The sequence below is a fragment of the Mobula hypostoma genome, chromosome 27 (genome assembly GCF_963921235.1).
Source record: "Mobula hypostoma chromosome 27, sMobHyp1.1, whole genome shotgun sequence".
Taxonomy (NCBI): Eukaryota; Metazoa; Chordata; class Chondrichthyes; order Myliobatiformes; family Myliobatidae; genus Mobula; species Mobula hypostoma.
Genome location: NC_086123.1, coordinates 19,026,427 through 19,042,363, shown reverse-complemented (window position 1 = coordinate 19,042,363; position 15,937 = coordinate 19,026,427). Strand labels below are relative to the sequence as shown.

The following is a 15,937-nucleotide window of genomic DNA, read 5'->3' as shown; positions in this document are numbered from 1 at the left end:
GGAAAAGGACGTAACCAATACTTCAATAATGTATATAGCCCAAAGAGAAACAAACTAAAACGTGAAGCCCCTCCCACCGCCCCCCACCCCAGGACCCCAAGGCGAAATCTAAAGCAGACCCGCCAGAAAGAAGCAAGCGCTAAAACTACCCCCATGACTTCCGGTATACGCTCCCTAAAAAAAAGGTATAAATATGAAAAGGATCAGCTAATTGTAAAACAGTAAAAAATAAGTAAAAAAAAGTTAGCTCAATTAAAATACACACAGAACAGAACAAAAGCCGGAAAGTATATATTAAAAAAAACCACAATAAACCTCAAACTCATGAATAGACACAGCAACAAAAAAAATAGGATTATTAACATAAAATGATTATAAAAAGCAAAACAGAATAAAATTTAAAAAAAACTACAAAATTTAAGGCCGCACAGGAAATACGTAAGATGACAAAAGGGAAGTAACCACCCAGAATCCCCTGGGAAAAGAAAGAAATGACGCAGTTAAAAAGAAAGTTTAGCAGCCATATTAAGAAATCGAAAGTAAACTTTTCTGCCCAAATAGGGCACAGAAAAGTTAAAACCAACCAATTCACAGCCTCCGATCAACGGAGAAAATTAAAAAAAGGCAATTAAGATGTTGAAGATGAAAGTTGATCCAGATAACTCTGGGCATCCGATGGAGAATCAAAAAAACGAAGAGCTCCATCTAACATGCGAATCCTTAGACGTGCAGGGTACAGCAGCGCTGGTCTTAAATCCATCTTATAGAATTCCGACATCACGGATCTGTAACGGACCCGTTGGTCCCAGATTGGTTTACTGAAATCTTCCACGAATCGGAACTTAAGATCCGAAAAATCAATGAAACCTTTAGATCGAGCGAATCGAAACAGTCTCTCCTTATCTTGAAAGTAATGAAAACGTAAGATAACATGCCTAGGTCTATCTGACCTAGACGAGTATGATGGGATTCTGTGAACACGATCCAGTAGCGGTGGTTGGTCAGGAAATACAGTAGGGAATGCATCTTTTAAAAGTTGGGAGAAATATTTCATAGGGTTGTTAGCTTCCACGGCTTCCCTGACGCCAATCATTCGTAAATTCTGCCGTCGCATTCTAGATTCCAAGTCAGAGTTTTTAAAAGTCAAAAAGTCAAGTTTCTTCTTCATTACATTAATTGTTTCTTCGACTTTCCCCATCTTAAGCTCACTTTGTTGCGCGGATTTTTGAAGACCAGATATAGCCGACTGATGTTCCGCAATACATGTTTGCATCTTATCAATTAAATCGGCAATTTTCTGGAACTTAGTTGAGATTTCCATATGAATCAGGTCTTTAACAAAGCCCATAATTTCTGTACGAATCATCTCCCTAACAGAGGTTGAAATTTCCCTCTGAATTAACTCCGATATAGCTTCCAAAGTCACCGGTGATTCAGTCGGAGGGAGATCCGTAGCTTTCGGTTTAACCGGAGGTTTACCATCCTTGCCGTCTTTCCCGTTCTTAGACATAGCAGATCTAAGTTCCATCCAATTGTCAGAGAATTCAGTTTAATTCAAAGTATTGTAAAAATTGATGCCTTAATAGTTAATTAAAGTATAGCTGACCATAGAGAGAAAAAACTCAGAGGTAATGGAGCGAGTCAAGAACGCGACTTCACTCCATGAGCGCTACCGGAAGTCTCCCCCCAAGTGCTTCTTAAATACTTCTACTGACTCTTCTTCAGAACCTCCAGTGGCAGCTCAGTTCATATACTCGCCAACCTCAGCATGAAGAAGTTGCTCCTCTGGTCCCTTGTAAATATTTCTCACCCTAAATCTATGCCATCTGGTTCTGGACTCCCTACCCTGCATCTCCAAGCACCTCAGAATTCTAAACCTTTCTGCAAGTTCGCTCCTCATTCTTATACATTTCAAGGTATGAGGATCAAGCCTGGCCTATAAATTAGACCCTCTCATCTTGTCAACTTTCTTGTAACTTTTTCCTGCACTCTTTCCCGTTTATCCACATCACATAAGTACATGCCACATAGACGTTACCAACGATTGACCAAATCTGTAGTTAATGACAGTAGGGAAACTGTTATACATAAACTATAACAGGGAATTTTATGCCCCCTTATAAATGATTCTACTCTGAGGATATTTTGGCAAAAGATTAGTTGAATAGTTTGAAATATTTCTATAACATTCAAAGTTTCGTCTGTCTGACATTTTGAGGGTAGTTTCATGAGCGCCCTGGGGTTCATGTACTATAACACTTAAAGAAGAAAAAAATTAAATCTTGAGTTTTAAGTTAAATTCTATGACATGTGCTTTTTTTTAATCATTTGGAAAACAGGCCCAATCTAATATCGCTTGACTTGAGTTTTAATGACTTTGTGAATTTGCTGGATATTGTGGCTCATCTTACTATGCTGCCGAAACTGAAGAACCTTATCCTCCTGGGAAATCCAATGGCCTTTCTTCCCAATTACCGGGGTTATATTATTGACACATTGAAAACCCTTACTGCCCTGGATGATGTGTTGATAACCACAGATGAAAGACATATTTTTACGCACTTGTCAAAATATGAAGGTAAGTGTTTCAAGTCAATAAGTCTTTACTGACCATGTATTGAGAATTTCTTTTATTTCTAAAACTTAACCAATGCGGTGTTGCACAAGTTGTCTTGAAGCTAATATTTGTGCTACTTAATATTCTAGTTGACATTCGTTACTGATCTGCATTTAACTTAAAAATAAAGTTTTACAGTCCATAAAATGAATTTGGTTTCTCATTGGCATTACTTTCGTGCTATTTAACCCACTGATATAAATATTTAAATATTGCAAGAATTAAAAAAAGCAGGAATAACACTGCTTGGGGTGTAAAATGGATTTGTGACTTGAATCCACCCTGTCAAAGCTCGTTTGTTCTTATCAGTCTAAGGCTCCCAGTGATGTTTGCTGCCAGCCATAGCCCAAAGATGTATCAGTTAGCAAATTAATGAATCATCGTAAATTGTCTGGTGATTAGGCTAGGGTTAAATTGTGGGTTGCTGGGCGGTAGGCCTCCAGGGGCCAGAAGGGCCTAATCTCAATCAATTAATCAGTCAATCAACGTGCCTTCCTGTATAAATGAAAGTTTATTTCCATTGAGTGGGCTTGATTAAGATCAGATTGGCAGAGTCATCTAATGTTTGCAGTGACACAACTCAACCCAAGTGCAATGACTGAGGTGGATTATGGTTACTTAGGGTGTCAATTGACAGCCAACTCCAAGATAAGATCATAGGAGGATTTCTGTGCATTGTAAAGACCAGATGACCATTGAGACAATTCCACAATGAGGAAATCCAATGTCTGTAAATAGTTCCCTAGAGAGATTGCAACAAAAAATGTTTATAGCGAGGAACAAAATTATCAAATTAATATCTGAGTATCTGTTTCTATCAGCCTTTGCTTAACTATTGGAGTGCTGTGATTAATATATTGGAACTGGTTTATTATTGTTACATGTACTGAGAAGCTATATAAAGCTTGTCTTGCATACAGATCAAATCACAGTGAACTGAGGTAGAACAAGGTAAAACAATAGTATAACACTGAATAAAGTGCAACAGCTACAGAGGAAGTGCAATGCAGGTCAACAATGCAGTGTAAGATCATAATGAGGTAAATTCTGAGGTCAAGAGTACATCTTATGACACTAGGAAGCCATTCAATAACTTATATCAATGGGGCAAATGCACTCAGTGACCACTCTATTACATACTCCTGCACACCTGCTCGTTAATGCAGATATCTAATCGGCCAACCATGTGGCAGCAACTCAATGCACAAAAGCATGCAGGCATGGTCAAGAGGTTCAGCTGTTGTTCCGACCGAACATCAGAATGGGGAAGAGATGTGACTTCGACCATGGAATGATTGCTGGTGTCGGACGGGGTGGTTTGAGTATTTTGGAAACTGCTGACCTTCTGAAATTTTCGTGCACAGAAGTCCTGAGAACTTACAGAGAATGGTACGTTAAAACAAACAAAAAATAAATCCAGCCAACGGCAGTTCTGTAGGCAAAAGTGCCTGTGAGTGAAAGAGGTCAGAAGAGAATGGCCAGATTGACTCAAGCTGAAAAGGCGACATTAACTCAAATAACCACATTACAACAGTCATGTGCAGAAGAGCACCTCTGAATGCACATGTTGAACATTGAAGTGGATGGGTCACAGCAGTAGAAGACCACGAACGTACAGTACTCTCAGTGGCAACTTTATCAGGTTCAGGAAGTTCATTATCTGTGAGGGTTAAAATAATAATGTGGAAATTTGAAATGGACAGTTTTTCCTTGAATCTCTCAAGCAGTTTGAGAACATTCTATAAGGCCCAACAAAGAAATGCTCTGTATAGAAATAACTCAGCCATGGATGGTCCCAAGCCCAGCTGTGAAGGAAGGAGGATTGAGTATAGAGCTAGCAACTTTATTCCATAAAATCCAGAGCCACAGAAACACTAACAGAAGCTCTGAAGACCATGTCCCTAGAAGACTTGTGAAGCCGAGTGGTGAAAGAGGAAACCACAGGGCCAATCAACCTTCTACTGGTCCAGGACAAAGGACTCTGGTGAGCTGCTGTTCGCGGCCAAGGTCCCAGCAGGGGTGACAGGCGGAAGAAGAAGGAGACCATGTAGAAATGTACAGTGCTTATTGAAAGCAGATCTGGGCATGTTTGAGCTAATGATAAATAGCACACCAAACCTACTCAGGAAGCAAAAAGAAAATAAATAAAACTGAACAAAATGAAGTTATCACTTCAAAAAGGAAGTGAGTGGGGAAACATAACGTTAAATGGCCTATTATAAGCACTGCTGTGCAGTTTCCAAAATTGATTAACAAAGGAATTACCCATCCTCTCCCCATGACAAGGAATTATGTTGTCATTGTATGTGGCTATAAATTACAGAAGTACATCAATATTCAATCTATATTTGAATAAGAGTTTCATCAGGGCAATATTTAGGTCAAGTTCCAAATTAAAACATCAATCTACTACAGGTGTCCCCCGCTTTTTGAACGTTCGCTTTACAAAACCTCACTGTTACGAAAGACCTACATCAGTACCCTGTTTTCGCTTTCAGAAGGTATTTTCACTGTTACGAAAAGAATTCAGTGCATGAAAAAAATCAGCGCGCGATAAAAGGCAGCCGCTCTCCCCTGGATTCAGAACTGCATTCTCGCCGGCATTGCTTAAACACGTGCCTGTGAACAGTTGTTTGCAAGATGAGTTCTATAGTATTGGAAAAGCCTAAAAGAGCTCGTAAGGGTGTTACACTTAGCATAAAACTAGGCATAATTAAGCACTTCGGTCGTGGTGAATGAAGTAAGGACTAAGTGAGTTTGGCTTGTGGAAGCTGACGAAGATGATGTTGAAGAGGTTTTGGCATCCCATGACCAAGAACTGATAGATGAAGAGCTGATGCAATTGGAAGAGGAAAGGATAACAATCGAAAGCGAATGCAATAGCAAAAGTGAAGCAACTATGTGAGATTTTCGCTGCAATGATAAAGTACGACTTTAATTTTGAAAGGGTACGTAGGTTTAGGGGATGTTTGCAAGATGGTTTGAGTCCTTACAAAGAACTGTATGATAGAAAAATGCGCGAGGCTCAGCAGTCAAGCAAGCCTTCCACATCAGCCACAGCAGACGACAAACCTTCACCTTCAACATTGAGGCAGGCAGTCATAGGAGAAGATGAGCTGCCTGCCCTGATGGAAACAGATGACGAGATGACACCCCAGTGTCCCACCACCCCAACACCCAGGCCGCGGACAGATACTGTACTGATTCGCGGAGAATGCAGCGGTAACCGGGGGGCACACAGCACATCTTTAAGAAAAAAGCCGAAATAAACATGCTAATTAATTAGGTGCTGCCCGACACGTAATTGTCGGCCCAGATCATAGACGACGCAATCGGCAATCGCCTCTGATCTGCGCCGACATTTACGTGTCGGGCGGCACCTAATTAATTAGCATGTTTATTTCGGCTTTTTTCTTAAAGATGTGCTGTGTGCCTCCCAGCTACCGCTGCACCGCTGCATGCTTCGTGGCAATGTATCGGTCGGTAGCCTGGAGGGTGGGGGCTACTGCACCACCCAAACTCCGACTCAGTCTAACACACCATTATCAGCGTGCTCGGCGCTGTCCCAATTCCAGTAAGTGATACCACACTGTACATACATTATTTCTATTTTAAATCGGCTGTGTATTTTTACATGTTATTTGGTATGATTTGGCAGCTTTATAGCTTAAAGGTTACTGGAGAGCACTTGCGCTGTGTTTTTGCCAACAGCACTTGCGTGAGATTTTCTGCCAACGGCGCTTGCGCGAGATTTTCGCTACGGAGAACAGTGCAGTAATGATTGTGGAAAAGTATTTCTACTTTATATAGGCTGTGTATTTATCATATCATTCCTGCTTTTACTATATGTTACTGCTATTTTATGTTTTATGTGTTATTTGGCATGATTTGGTAGGTTATTTTTGGGTCTGCGAACACTCACAAAATTTTCCCATATAAATAAATGGTAATTGCTTCTTCGCTTTACAACATTTTGGCTTAAGAACCGTTTCATAGGAACGCTCTACCTTCGGATGGCGGGGGAAACCTGTACTTCCTTCAGACCCCAAAACTTCTGTCACTTTAGTTAGTAAAGTATTAAATATTCATTTAATATTCTGTTTATATTTGTCTATATAATAGCAAAGTGAGTCAAGTCTTCACCTATTTGAATTCTCCCTTTTGATCCAATTTATGTCCTACTCTAGAATTTGCTGTTAACCTTACTCGGGCAACAGTAAGTGTGAGAAGTGTAACGGGCATTCCCAATCCCATTGATCCCCTGGAGGAGTTGCCAGAATTCCCAATTATCACCAGGAATTACTTTGTAACATACGACTTTCTTGAAGATTCACAAGGTTTTGAGGTAAGTACCGAGACAGCACTTGATAAAAAGGTGAGTGGCAGTCAGCCCTTTGGATTTCATTTTTCATTATAACAGAGAATTTGGAGGATGGCTAGGGTCTTTAATTATGCTGGTTGCTTAACGGATACAGCAGGAAGTATAGACAGAGTCCATAAAACATAGCAGAGTTTCACTGGAACAGGCGCTTCATTCAGCCTATGACATCTGTGCCAAATGCTCAGTCAAAATTAAATGAGTTCTCTCCTGCCTCCGCATGATCCGTTTCCCTCCATTTTCTCTATGTTCATGTACCTACCTACCTACAGTGAAAGTGTCTTTTAAACGACTGTTGCACCTACTTCCATCACTACTACAGGAAACCCATCCCAAGCTGTCACTCTGTTAAAAAAAACTCAGAGTTTAAACCTCCCCTCTCTCACCTTAAATATAGTTTCCCCTGTGAATTGTTTCCTTTAAATGATTCTGTCTCTATACATGATAATACTCCTTTTAAAGTCATGGATTCTTTTAGATATTTAGGTATTGTAATTACTAAAAAATAAAAGGATCTTTATAAAGCCAATTTTGTTCCTTTAGTAGACTCTATGAATTATTTATTTAGTAGATGGAGTCCACTTACATTTTCACTTGTTGGTCATATTCATATAGTTAAACTGATGATTTTACCAAAATTTTTATATTTATTTCAGAATATTCCTGTTTTTTTGACTAGGAAGTTTTTTGATCGGATTGATTCTATTATTTTATCTTTTATTTGGAATAATAAAAGACCAAGAATTGGTAAATGTCACAAAAATTGAAAAAGGAGGGAGGTCTTGCTTTGCCTAATCTAGGACTGTATTATTGGGCTGTTAATGTGCAATACATGTCTTTTTGGTTATATTGGGTTGATATAAGTGATCAGCCAATTTGGGTAGACCTGGAAATGAAAGTTGTAAAACAGTTTTATTTAACCTCGTCATTGGGAGCTGCTTTACCTTTACAATTAGCTAAAGTTGTTCATTTAAACCTATATCCTATGATTAAGTAGTCTTTACAAATTTGGCTCCAGTTCTGCAATTTTTTTAATCTTAAAAAATTTAAACTTTGTAGTTTAATTTATCAAAATTACTTTTTTAAGCCTTCTTTGAGTGATTCAATTTTTTTACTTTGGAAAAATAAAGGTATTAATTCTTTTTTGGATTTATTTAAAGAAGATAGATTGATGTCTTTTGACAATTAATTGATAAATATTCTCTTTCATACTCACACTTTCAGCAATACCTTTAAGTTAGACATTTTTTACAAAAATATTTAAGTAATTTTCCTTACATATTGGAGGCTGACCTGTTGGATACTATTATGAGTACGAATCCTTTGATCAAGGGTTCTATTGGAAGAATTTATAATTTATTATTACAATGGGATAAGCGTCCTTTATCTAAGATTAAACAGGATTGGGAAAAGGAACTCAATTTGACTTTTATGACGGAGGATTGGATGCGGATTTTGAAGTTGGTTAACTCTTCTTCAATTTGTGCTAGCCATTCATTGATTCAATTTAAAATTGTACATCATTATCATTTGATGAAGGAGAGACTTTCTAAGATCTTTTCAAATGTTGATAGTCATTGTGATAGATGTAAAACTGAGATAGCTACACTGACACATATGTTTTGGTCTTGTTCTATATTGAAACAGTTCTGGAAGTCGTTTTTTTCAACAATTTCTAAAGCACTTAAAATTAATCTACAACCTAATAAGTTAACTGGCCTTTTTGGAATAATTCCTCAAAATATTCATGGTATTTCTGTGTCTGGCCAACATGTTATTGCATTTGTCACATTGATAGCTAGGAGGGCCATTTTGTTGAAGTGGAAGGATACATCAGCTTCCACTTTGTCACAATGGTTCTCTCAAGCGATGTTATGTCTAAGTTTGGAGAAAATTAGAAGTCGAACCTTTGAACCTTTATTTGATTTTGAGAAAAGATGGGGCTCATTTGCTCGTTATTACCATTTGAGCTAATTGGTAGATTTTTTTCCACGATCTAACTGTAAATTTTTTGGTATGTTTTCTTTTCTTGCTGGCAGTTTGATATTTATTTTTAGAAGCTTTTTGTAAGACGCATGGCTCCGGGGTTGTACACCTAATGGGTTCTTTTTTTCCCCTCATTTTTCTGCTTAGTAGGTTTTTTTTGTTATCACAAATTTTTTTTCAATCCTTAAGATCATGTCGTTTTTGAGACATTATAAGTGTTGTTACTTCAATGTACTCATGTTATTTCTTTTGTATAATATAACAATAAAAATATTTGAAAAGAAATATAGTTTCCCCAGTATTTGACATCTCTACCCTAGGAAAAAGATTCTGACTGTACCCTATCTATGTCTTTTATAAACTTCTATCATGTCTCTCCTCAGCCTTCAACACTCCCGAGAAAACAACCTTAGTTTGTCCAGCCTCTCCTTATTCCCTCTAGTCCAGCAGCATCCTAGTCAACCTCCCTTATATCCTTTCCAAAGCCTCCATGTCCTTCCTGTAATGGAACTACCAGAATTAACGCAATACTGCAAGTGAAACCTTACCAAAGTTTTGTACAGCGGCAATGTGACTTCCTGACTCATACTCCATGCCATGACCAATGAAGGCAAGCGTGCCACGTACATTCTTTACCATCCTGTCTACTTGTGTGGCTACTTTTAGGGATCTCAAGATCGTTCTGTACACCAATGCTATTAAGGTTCCTGCCATTACCTGTATAATTTCCCCTTACAAAAGTGCCACACTTCATACTTGTTTGGATTAAAATCCATCTGCCTTTTATCTCTCTATGGACCAGTTATCATATCCATAACCGATCTATACCCTGCTGGGACAGTGGACTGGGCCGTGTTCAACGACTCATCTGTGGATCTGAACGAATGGTTGTCACGGACTTTATGAAACAGTTGTGTCCTCAGAAAAAGACATTGAGGGTCCTCCCAACCAATCAGAAGCCCTGGATGAACCACGAGATCCGCAAACTGCTGAGGGACAGGTCAGAGGCATTCAAATCCGACCTCCGGAAAGCCATCTCACGGGCGAAGTGGAAATTCCAGACTAAACTTGAATCAACAAAGGATGCTCAACAGTTGTGGGGGGGGGGGCACTTGAATGCTATCACCACTTATCGATCAACATAGGTGACAACAGGGCTTTGCTTCCAGATGAGCTCAATGCCTTCTATGCTCGCTTTGGCCGTCAAAACACAGAGGAACCTTCACGAACTCCCACAGCCCCCAAGGATCCTCTGATTTTGGTCTCTGAGGCCGACGGGCAAGCAGCCTTCGGGAGGGTGAACTCACAGAAACATCTGTCCCAGATGTTCTAAATTCCTGTGCTGATCAACTGGCTGGAGAGTTCACTAAAATCTTTAACCTCTCACCTTGGCAGCGTGAGGTACCCACCTGCTTCAAGCAGGCTTCAATCGTACCAGTGCTGAAGGAGAACACGATAACCTGTCTAAATGACTATCACCTGATAGCGCTTGCGTCCACAGTGATGAAGTGTTTTGAAAGGCTGGTGATGAAACATATTAAGTCCAGCCAGAGAAGCGACGTGGATCTGCTTCAATTTGCCTGCCAGAGGAACGGATCCATGGCAGCTGCCAGCTCATTGGATCTTCGCTCAACCCTGGAACATCTGGACAGCAAAGATGCACACATTCAGGCTGCTCTTTATCGACTACAGCTCAACATTCAACACCATCATCCCCTCGAAACCAATCAATAACCTTAGCCTCAGTACCTCCTTGTGCAATTAGATCCTCAATTTCCTCACCTGCAGACCCCTGTCAGTCCGGATTGGCAACAACATCTCCTCCACAATCTGCATCAACACAGGTGCACCACAAACTGTGTGCTCAGCCACCCTGCTCTACTCACTCTACACTTAGACTGTGTGGCTAAGCACAGCTCCAATGTCACATTCAAGATAGCTGACGACACCGCACTCGTAGAGCAAATCAAAGGTGGTGACAGATAAGACCATAAGGGAAAGGAGCAGAAGTTGGCCATTCGGCCCATCGAGTCTGCTGTGCCATTTTATCATGAGCTGATCCATTTTATCCTATTTAGTCCCACTGCCCCGCCTTCTCACCATAACCTTTGATGCCCTGGCTACTCAGATACCTATCAATCTCCAAAGAATGAGTGACAGTAAAAAATTAGAAACCCAAAGTCCCCTACTCCCCCCTCCCACGGGCAAGCAGCGGCAAAGCAATGACCCTCCCCCAATTACTTCAGCAAAATAAAAGCATCAGCACCCTCCACCTACCAAGCAAGCAACGGCAAAGCCCTGAAGATCAGCAGTACAACAAAAACTAATCATTCACCTGACAATTCGACTTGCCACAGGCTCTCTCTCTCTCCCTAATAAAGGGAGAGCGGTGTCACCCTTTCACAGTAAGAGGGGAGACCAACAAAGACAAACAGCTCGCTGATTTCCAATGTTAAACTCTGCCGTGTTACTTTTTCTCCCCCTGAGTTCTCCGTCTCGAGAATCAGCAACAAACTCTCTCCCTCTAACAAGAGAAAGAGAGAGCGAGCACGATCCGAGTACAGAGCTCCTGACAGCTGATCTGCTGTTCCTGGTTCAGCTGGTGGCACTGGCGTAGTATTGGCTCATCCCCAGGGCTGCAAAGCCTCAGCACCCCAAAGGCATGCTCACCTTCTAGGCCGCAATATTGAAAAACGGCTGGTCGGTGAACCTCGGGCGTGGGTCCCATCGCCGCAAAGACCGAAGTTTGAATGTAGCCTCTAGGTCAGGGTCTTCGACAGATCCCCAGCCACCTTGAAAAGGAAAAAGGGAGACTTTAAAGGTAGAAATTAAGCTGTTTCTGCAGATGAGCTCGGAGAAATCGCTGTCAAGCGCCATCATAGCTCTTGTATTTACTGTGAATGCCTGCAAGAAAACGATAATAAATTTATTTTGAACTTTGATGATATAAGGATTAAGCTGTTGCATACTGTATATAATCCAACTTATACAGCTGACAAACTGAAAGATTTTCCCTTTGCACATTTTGTCATTGTGAAATGAGAAAGATAAGATGGATATATCATGGGTTGGGTGGGTGTTTACACTGAAGAGAGACTCAACATGACAGCAGTGGAACTAGGGGCAGTAGAATCAGGGAAGTTGTCATTCAAACAATATTGTATTTGTGATTGTAACAGTTTATAACTGTTCTTTACATTTGGTTATAATGGCCAGCCTCTTCCTATTTTTTCCATGCAAGCAAAGTGAAAATTCCTCCAGTGAAATGCCTGGTGAGACTGGCAGAGTTTCCACATCCACAATTCCTGGCCCTGTCACCGGCTCTCTCTCAACAGCACAGGAACCATCTCAGGACGGTAAAATGAATTCTGTTAAATTACTGCTGCTGAACTCTCAAAACACAGGGGGCCACGGCCGCCCAGTGGTTAGCGGGGCACTATCACTGCTCATGGGGTGGGGGGGGGGTCGGAGTTCGGAGTTGGGAGTTCAGTTCTGGCCATCTCTGTAAGAAAGTTTGTATGATGCTCTGGGTTCCTCCCACAGTTCAAAGACGTACCAGTTAGTAGGTTAATTGGTCATTGTAAATTGTCCTGTGATTAGGCTAGGGTTAAATTGATGGGTTGTCGGACAGTGCTGCTCAGTGGGCTGGAAGGGGACTGTCCCGTGTTGTATCTCTAAATAAAATAATGAAAGTATAAAATCAGGGAAGGATTCAGGCATTTTACTTAACCCTGGGGTGATTTATGGGTTCGTTTTAAAAGGCCCTGAGAGTTCTGCAACACTGTTTGCTTCATGGAAGCATTGCTGACTCATCGGTATAAGTACTTAAGGAGTTTGAAACTACCCTTAAAATATCCACACTGAGCAGTTAATAGATTTTGGTAAGGTCTGTGGAAACTAGGTGAAATAATGGATCCAGCACAGACGGAGTCTATGTTCAGCTGAACCACTGCCTTAAACAACGTGAGAAAGTTGGAAAAACACTTTACCATTAGACCCACTGTGGTTCTCTTCATTTTCCCACATAACAAATTAAGCATTCGAAAGTTTGTCAACATTGGGAATCATCAAGAAGTGTTCAGAGACAAAAGACTTATTAAATCATGCAGCTCTATGTAAAATAAGTGTGTGAGGTAAAGAAACGTGACCATCCCATTAGGATTAAAGAGATTTTAAATTTGATTTTGCTCCTCAGTGCTTACTCACAAGGTACCTCTGAAGCCCTGGGCAGATCCAATTGCGTATAACTACACCAAGGATTTCAATGTGGTTAATCTGAATGCACTGAAGAAATTGCTCCAAAAAGGTCTGACAATAAATGTCATTGAAGAAAAGGTAATCTTTTGCTTCTGGTCATAGGTTGCTATAATGCTGCTGTGCTCACTGTAATGATGACTTTTTGAGAACAATTTTACATTTTATTTCAACTTCTTCACATGTAATCTAAGGCCGAAACTCTTTGTGACTTTCTCTGCCAATGGAATTTGGCATAGATATTGTGAATTTCATAAGGCACATTTCAAACTTTCTGGCTGAGATCCACGGGCTACTTCCTGTCTGGGCTCTGATTCCAGACTCTGTGTAGAGTCTGTGTAGAATCTTTTCTTGGGTTCTGCACCAGTCTATACCTGGCACAGAATCAACAAGATTATTGACTTCAATAAAATTTGCAGACCTGCACAGAGAAAATGGAAATATTTTAAATATGTACTTTTAGTGTTTTAAATGTTGATAATTATATGTATTGCTTATGAATTAAATTTACTTTTAACATTTATTTATGAACATCAGAGACTTTCAGAACATCAAACATTCTGACAGTTTTCAGAGCTGGTTAAACTAGGGATGTGACAATCTCCTGGAGAAATTCTGTGGGTCAAACAGCAGCTGAGGAGGAAAGGAGTTGTCCTTTGTGGGTAAAGAAAGGAATTCCTTTCCTTCTGGGAGTTACATGTCAGAGGTTTCCAGAGGATTTTGTGCATTAAATTCATTTGAATCTGGGATCTGGGCTCCATCACATTGGCTGGGGCTTTGGTGCCAACTCCAGACCCCAAGGCCAGTCTTCCAAATTCAGATATGATAAATTTTAGAGAGAGGTGAATGATACAGATAAGGAGGAAGAAAAATTAGATATTGAACAGGGGAGAATGGGGAGATGGCTCTTGCCAAAATAGTTTTTTTTAATGGGGCTGAAGAACATTCTCCAGATCAGACGTTAGCTTAAGTTATAAAAATACTTGTGCACATTGATAAAATTAAGCAGTAATTGAAATAACATTTAAATACGTTTGTAGAAACAGAAAATACTGGGAAACTAAGCAAGTCAGACAACATTTGTAGGAAGAAAGTGTGAAAGTTTCAGGTTGAAGACCCACTTAATGGTGTTGCTGAGAATTGAGATCTTGGGGTCCAAGTTCATAGCTGCATGAAAGTGGCAACATAGGTTGATACAGTGGATAAGAAGGCTTATGGAATGCTAGCTTTTATTGGTCAAGCCGTTGAGTTCAAAAGTCAAGGGATTATGTTGCAACTTTATAGAACTCTGGTTAGGCCACATCTGTAGTATTACATACAATTCGGGTTGCCACACTATCAAAAGGATGTTGAGGCTTTGGAGAGGGTGTAGAAGAAGTTTACCAGGATGCTATCATGTGCTATCAAGAGAGGCTGGATAAACTTGGGTTGTTTCTTTTGGCACTGAGGAGGCCGAGAGGAGATCTAACAGAGGTTTATAAGATTATGAGAGGCGCAGACAGAGTAGACAGGTAGAAATGTCTAATACCAGAGAGCATGCATTGAAGGTGAGAGGGGGGAGGTTCTTTCTTTCTTTATTAATCTTTTTATTGATTTAAAAAAAGCATAAATACAATCAAGAGGAGAATTAGTTCAAATATATATATCAGTAACAATATAAACCAAGATTAAGATAGACATTGTCAAACTCATAGATATTGTTAAACTAGTATAAAATACATAATTTACAAAAAATGAAAATAACAATTCTCCTCTTACCAGTTCATGAAGAGAAAGGAAAAGACATTGGGTTTTAAATAAAAAGAAAAAAAACCCCACTACATTATATAAAAAAACAAAACAAAGAAAAGGGGACTAGGCAGTCCATTTTGAGGATACGACCAAAAATGAAAGGAAGAAAGACTTTCTGATCAAATCTAAAACTTTGGAATAAAAAGATTGAAAGAGTAATAAATCAAATTAAATGAAAATATTGGATAAAAGATCGCCATATTTGCTCAAATTTAAAGGATGTATGAAATGTCCGACTTCTTATTTTCTCTAAACTTAAACAGGACATAATGGAGGAGAGCCAATGAAAGACCTGGGGGGAGGTTCAAAGGGGGATGGGAGGGGTAAGTTTTTTTACTCAGAGAGAGGTGAATGCCTGGAACGTGCTGTCTGGTACAGCGGTAGAGGCAAATACATTACAGGCTTTTAAGAGCCATTTAGATAGGCACATGAATATGAGGAAGATGAAGGGATATGGACATTGTGGAAGTAAGAGGGATTCAGTTTTAGGGTTTTTAAAAAATTTGATGTTTAACTGGTCGGCCCAACATTGTGGGTCGAAGGGTCTGTTTCTGAGCTCTACAGTTCCATGTTCTTTTTTCTATAGAACTGACTTCTTGAATATTCTCAGCATTTTCTATTTCTCTTTCAGAGTTCCAACATCCACTGTTGGATGCCTTTAAATGCCTTTAAATTTCCGCTAATCCTCAAAGTACAGTTTGCTGTTCGACTGTTCTAGCTCCTTGGATTGGACACTTAGCATCTGATTTTGAGAAAGCTCCTTTGTTCTGTAGATCCTTTCGTGGCCAGTCGAGACATTGGAAACTTCGGAAGCTCCCACAAAAGGGAAAGGGAAAGGACAAGAGTCTGCAAAGGTGGTAACTAATGAAAACACATAACCACGGAATAAATTAGAGATCCCCCCCACCCCC

At 40.0% G+C, this 15,937-nt stretch overlaps 1 protein-coding gene across 1 annotated transcript in view; it reads left to right on the top strand.

Moving 5' to 3' along the window:
- LOC134338382 (leucine-rich repeat-containing protein 43-like) overlaps positions 1-15,937 on the top strand; it is a 128,716-nt gene that overhangs the window by 64,946 nt on the left and 47,833 nt on the right. Inside the window, 5 exon segments of the mRNA XM_063034171.1 lie at positions 2,340-2,578; positions 6,805-6,992; positions 12,223-12,337; positions 13,177-13,316; positions 15,800-15,880. Of these exon segments, the coding sequence (XP_062890241.1) occupies positions 2,340-2,578; positions 6,805-6,992; positions 12,223-12,337; positions 13,177-13,316; positions 15,800-15,880 (763 nt within the window).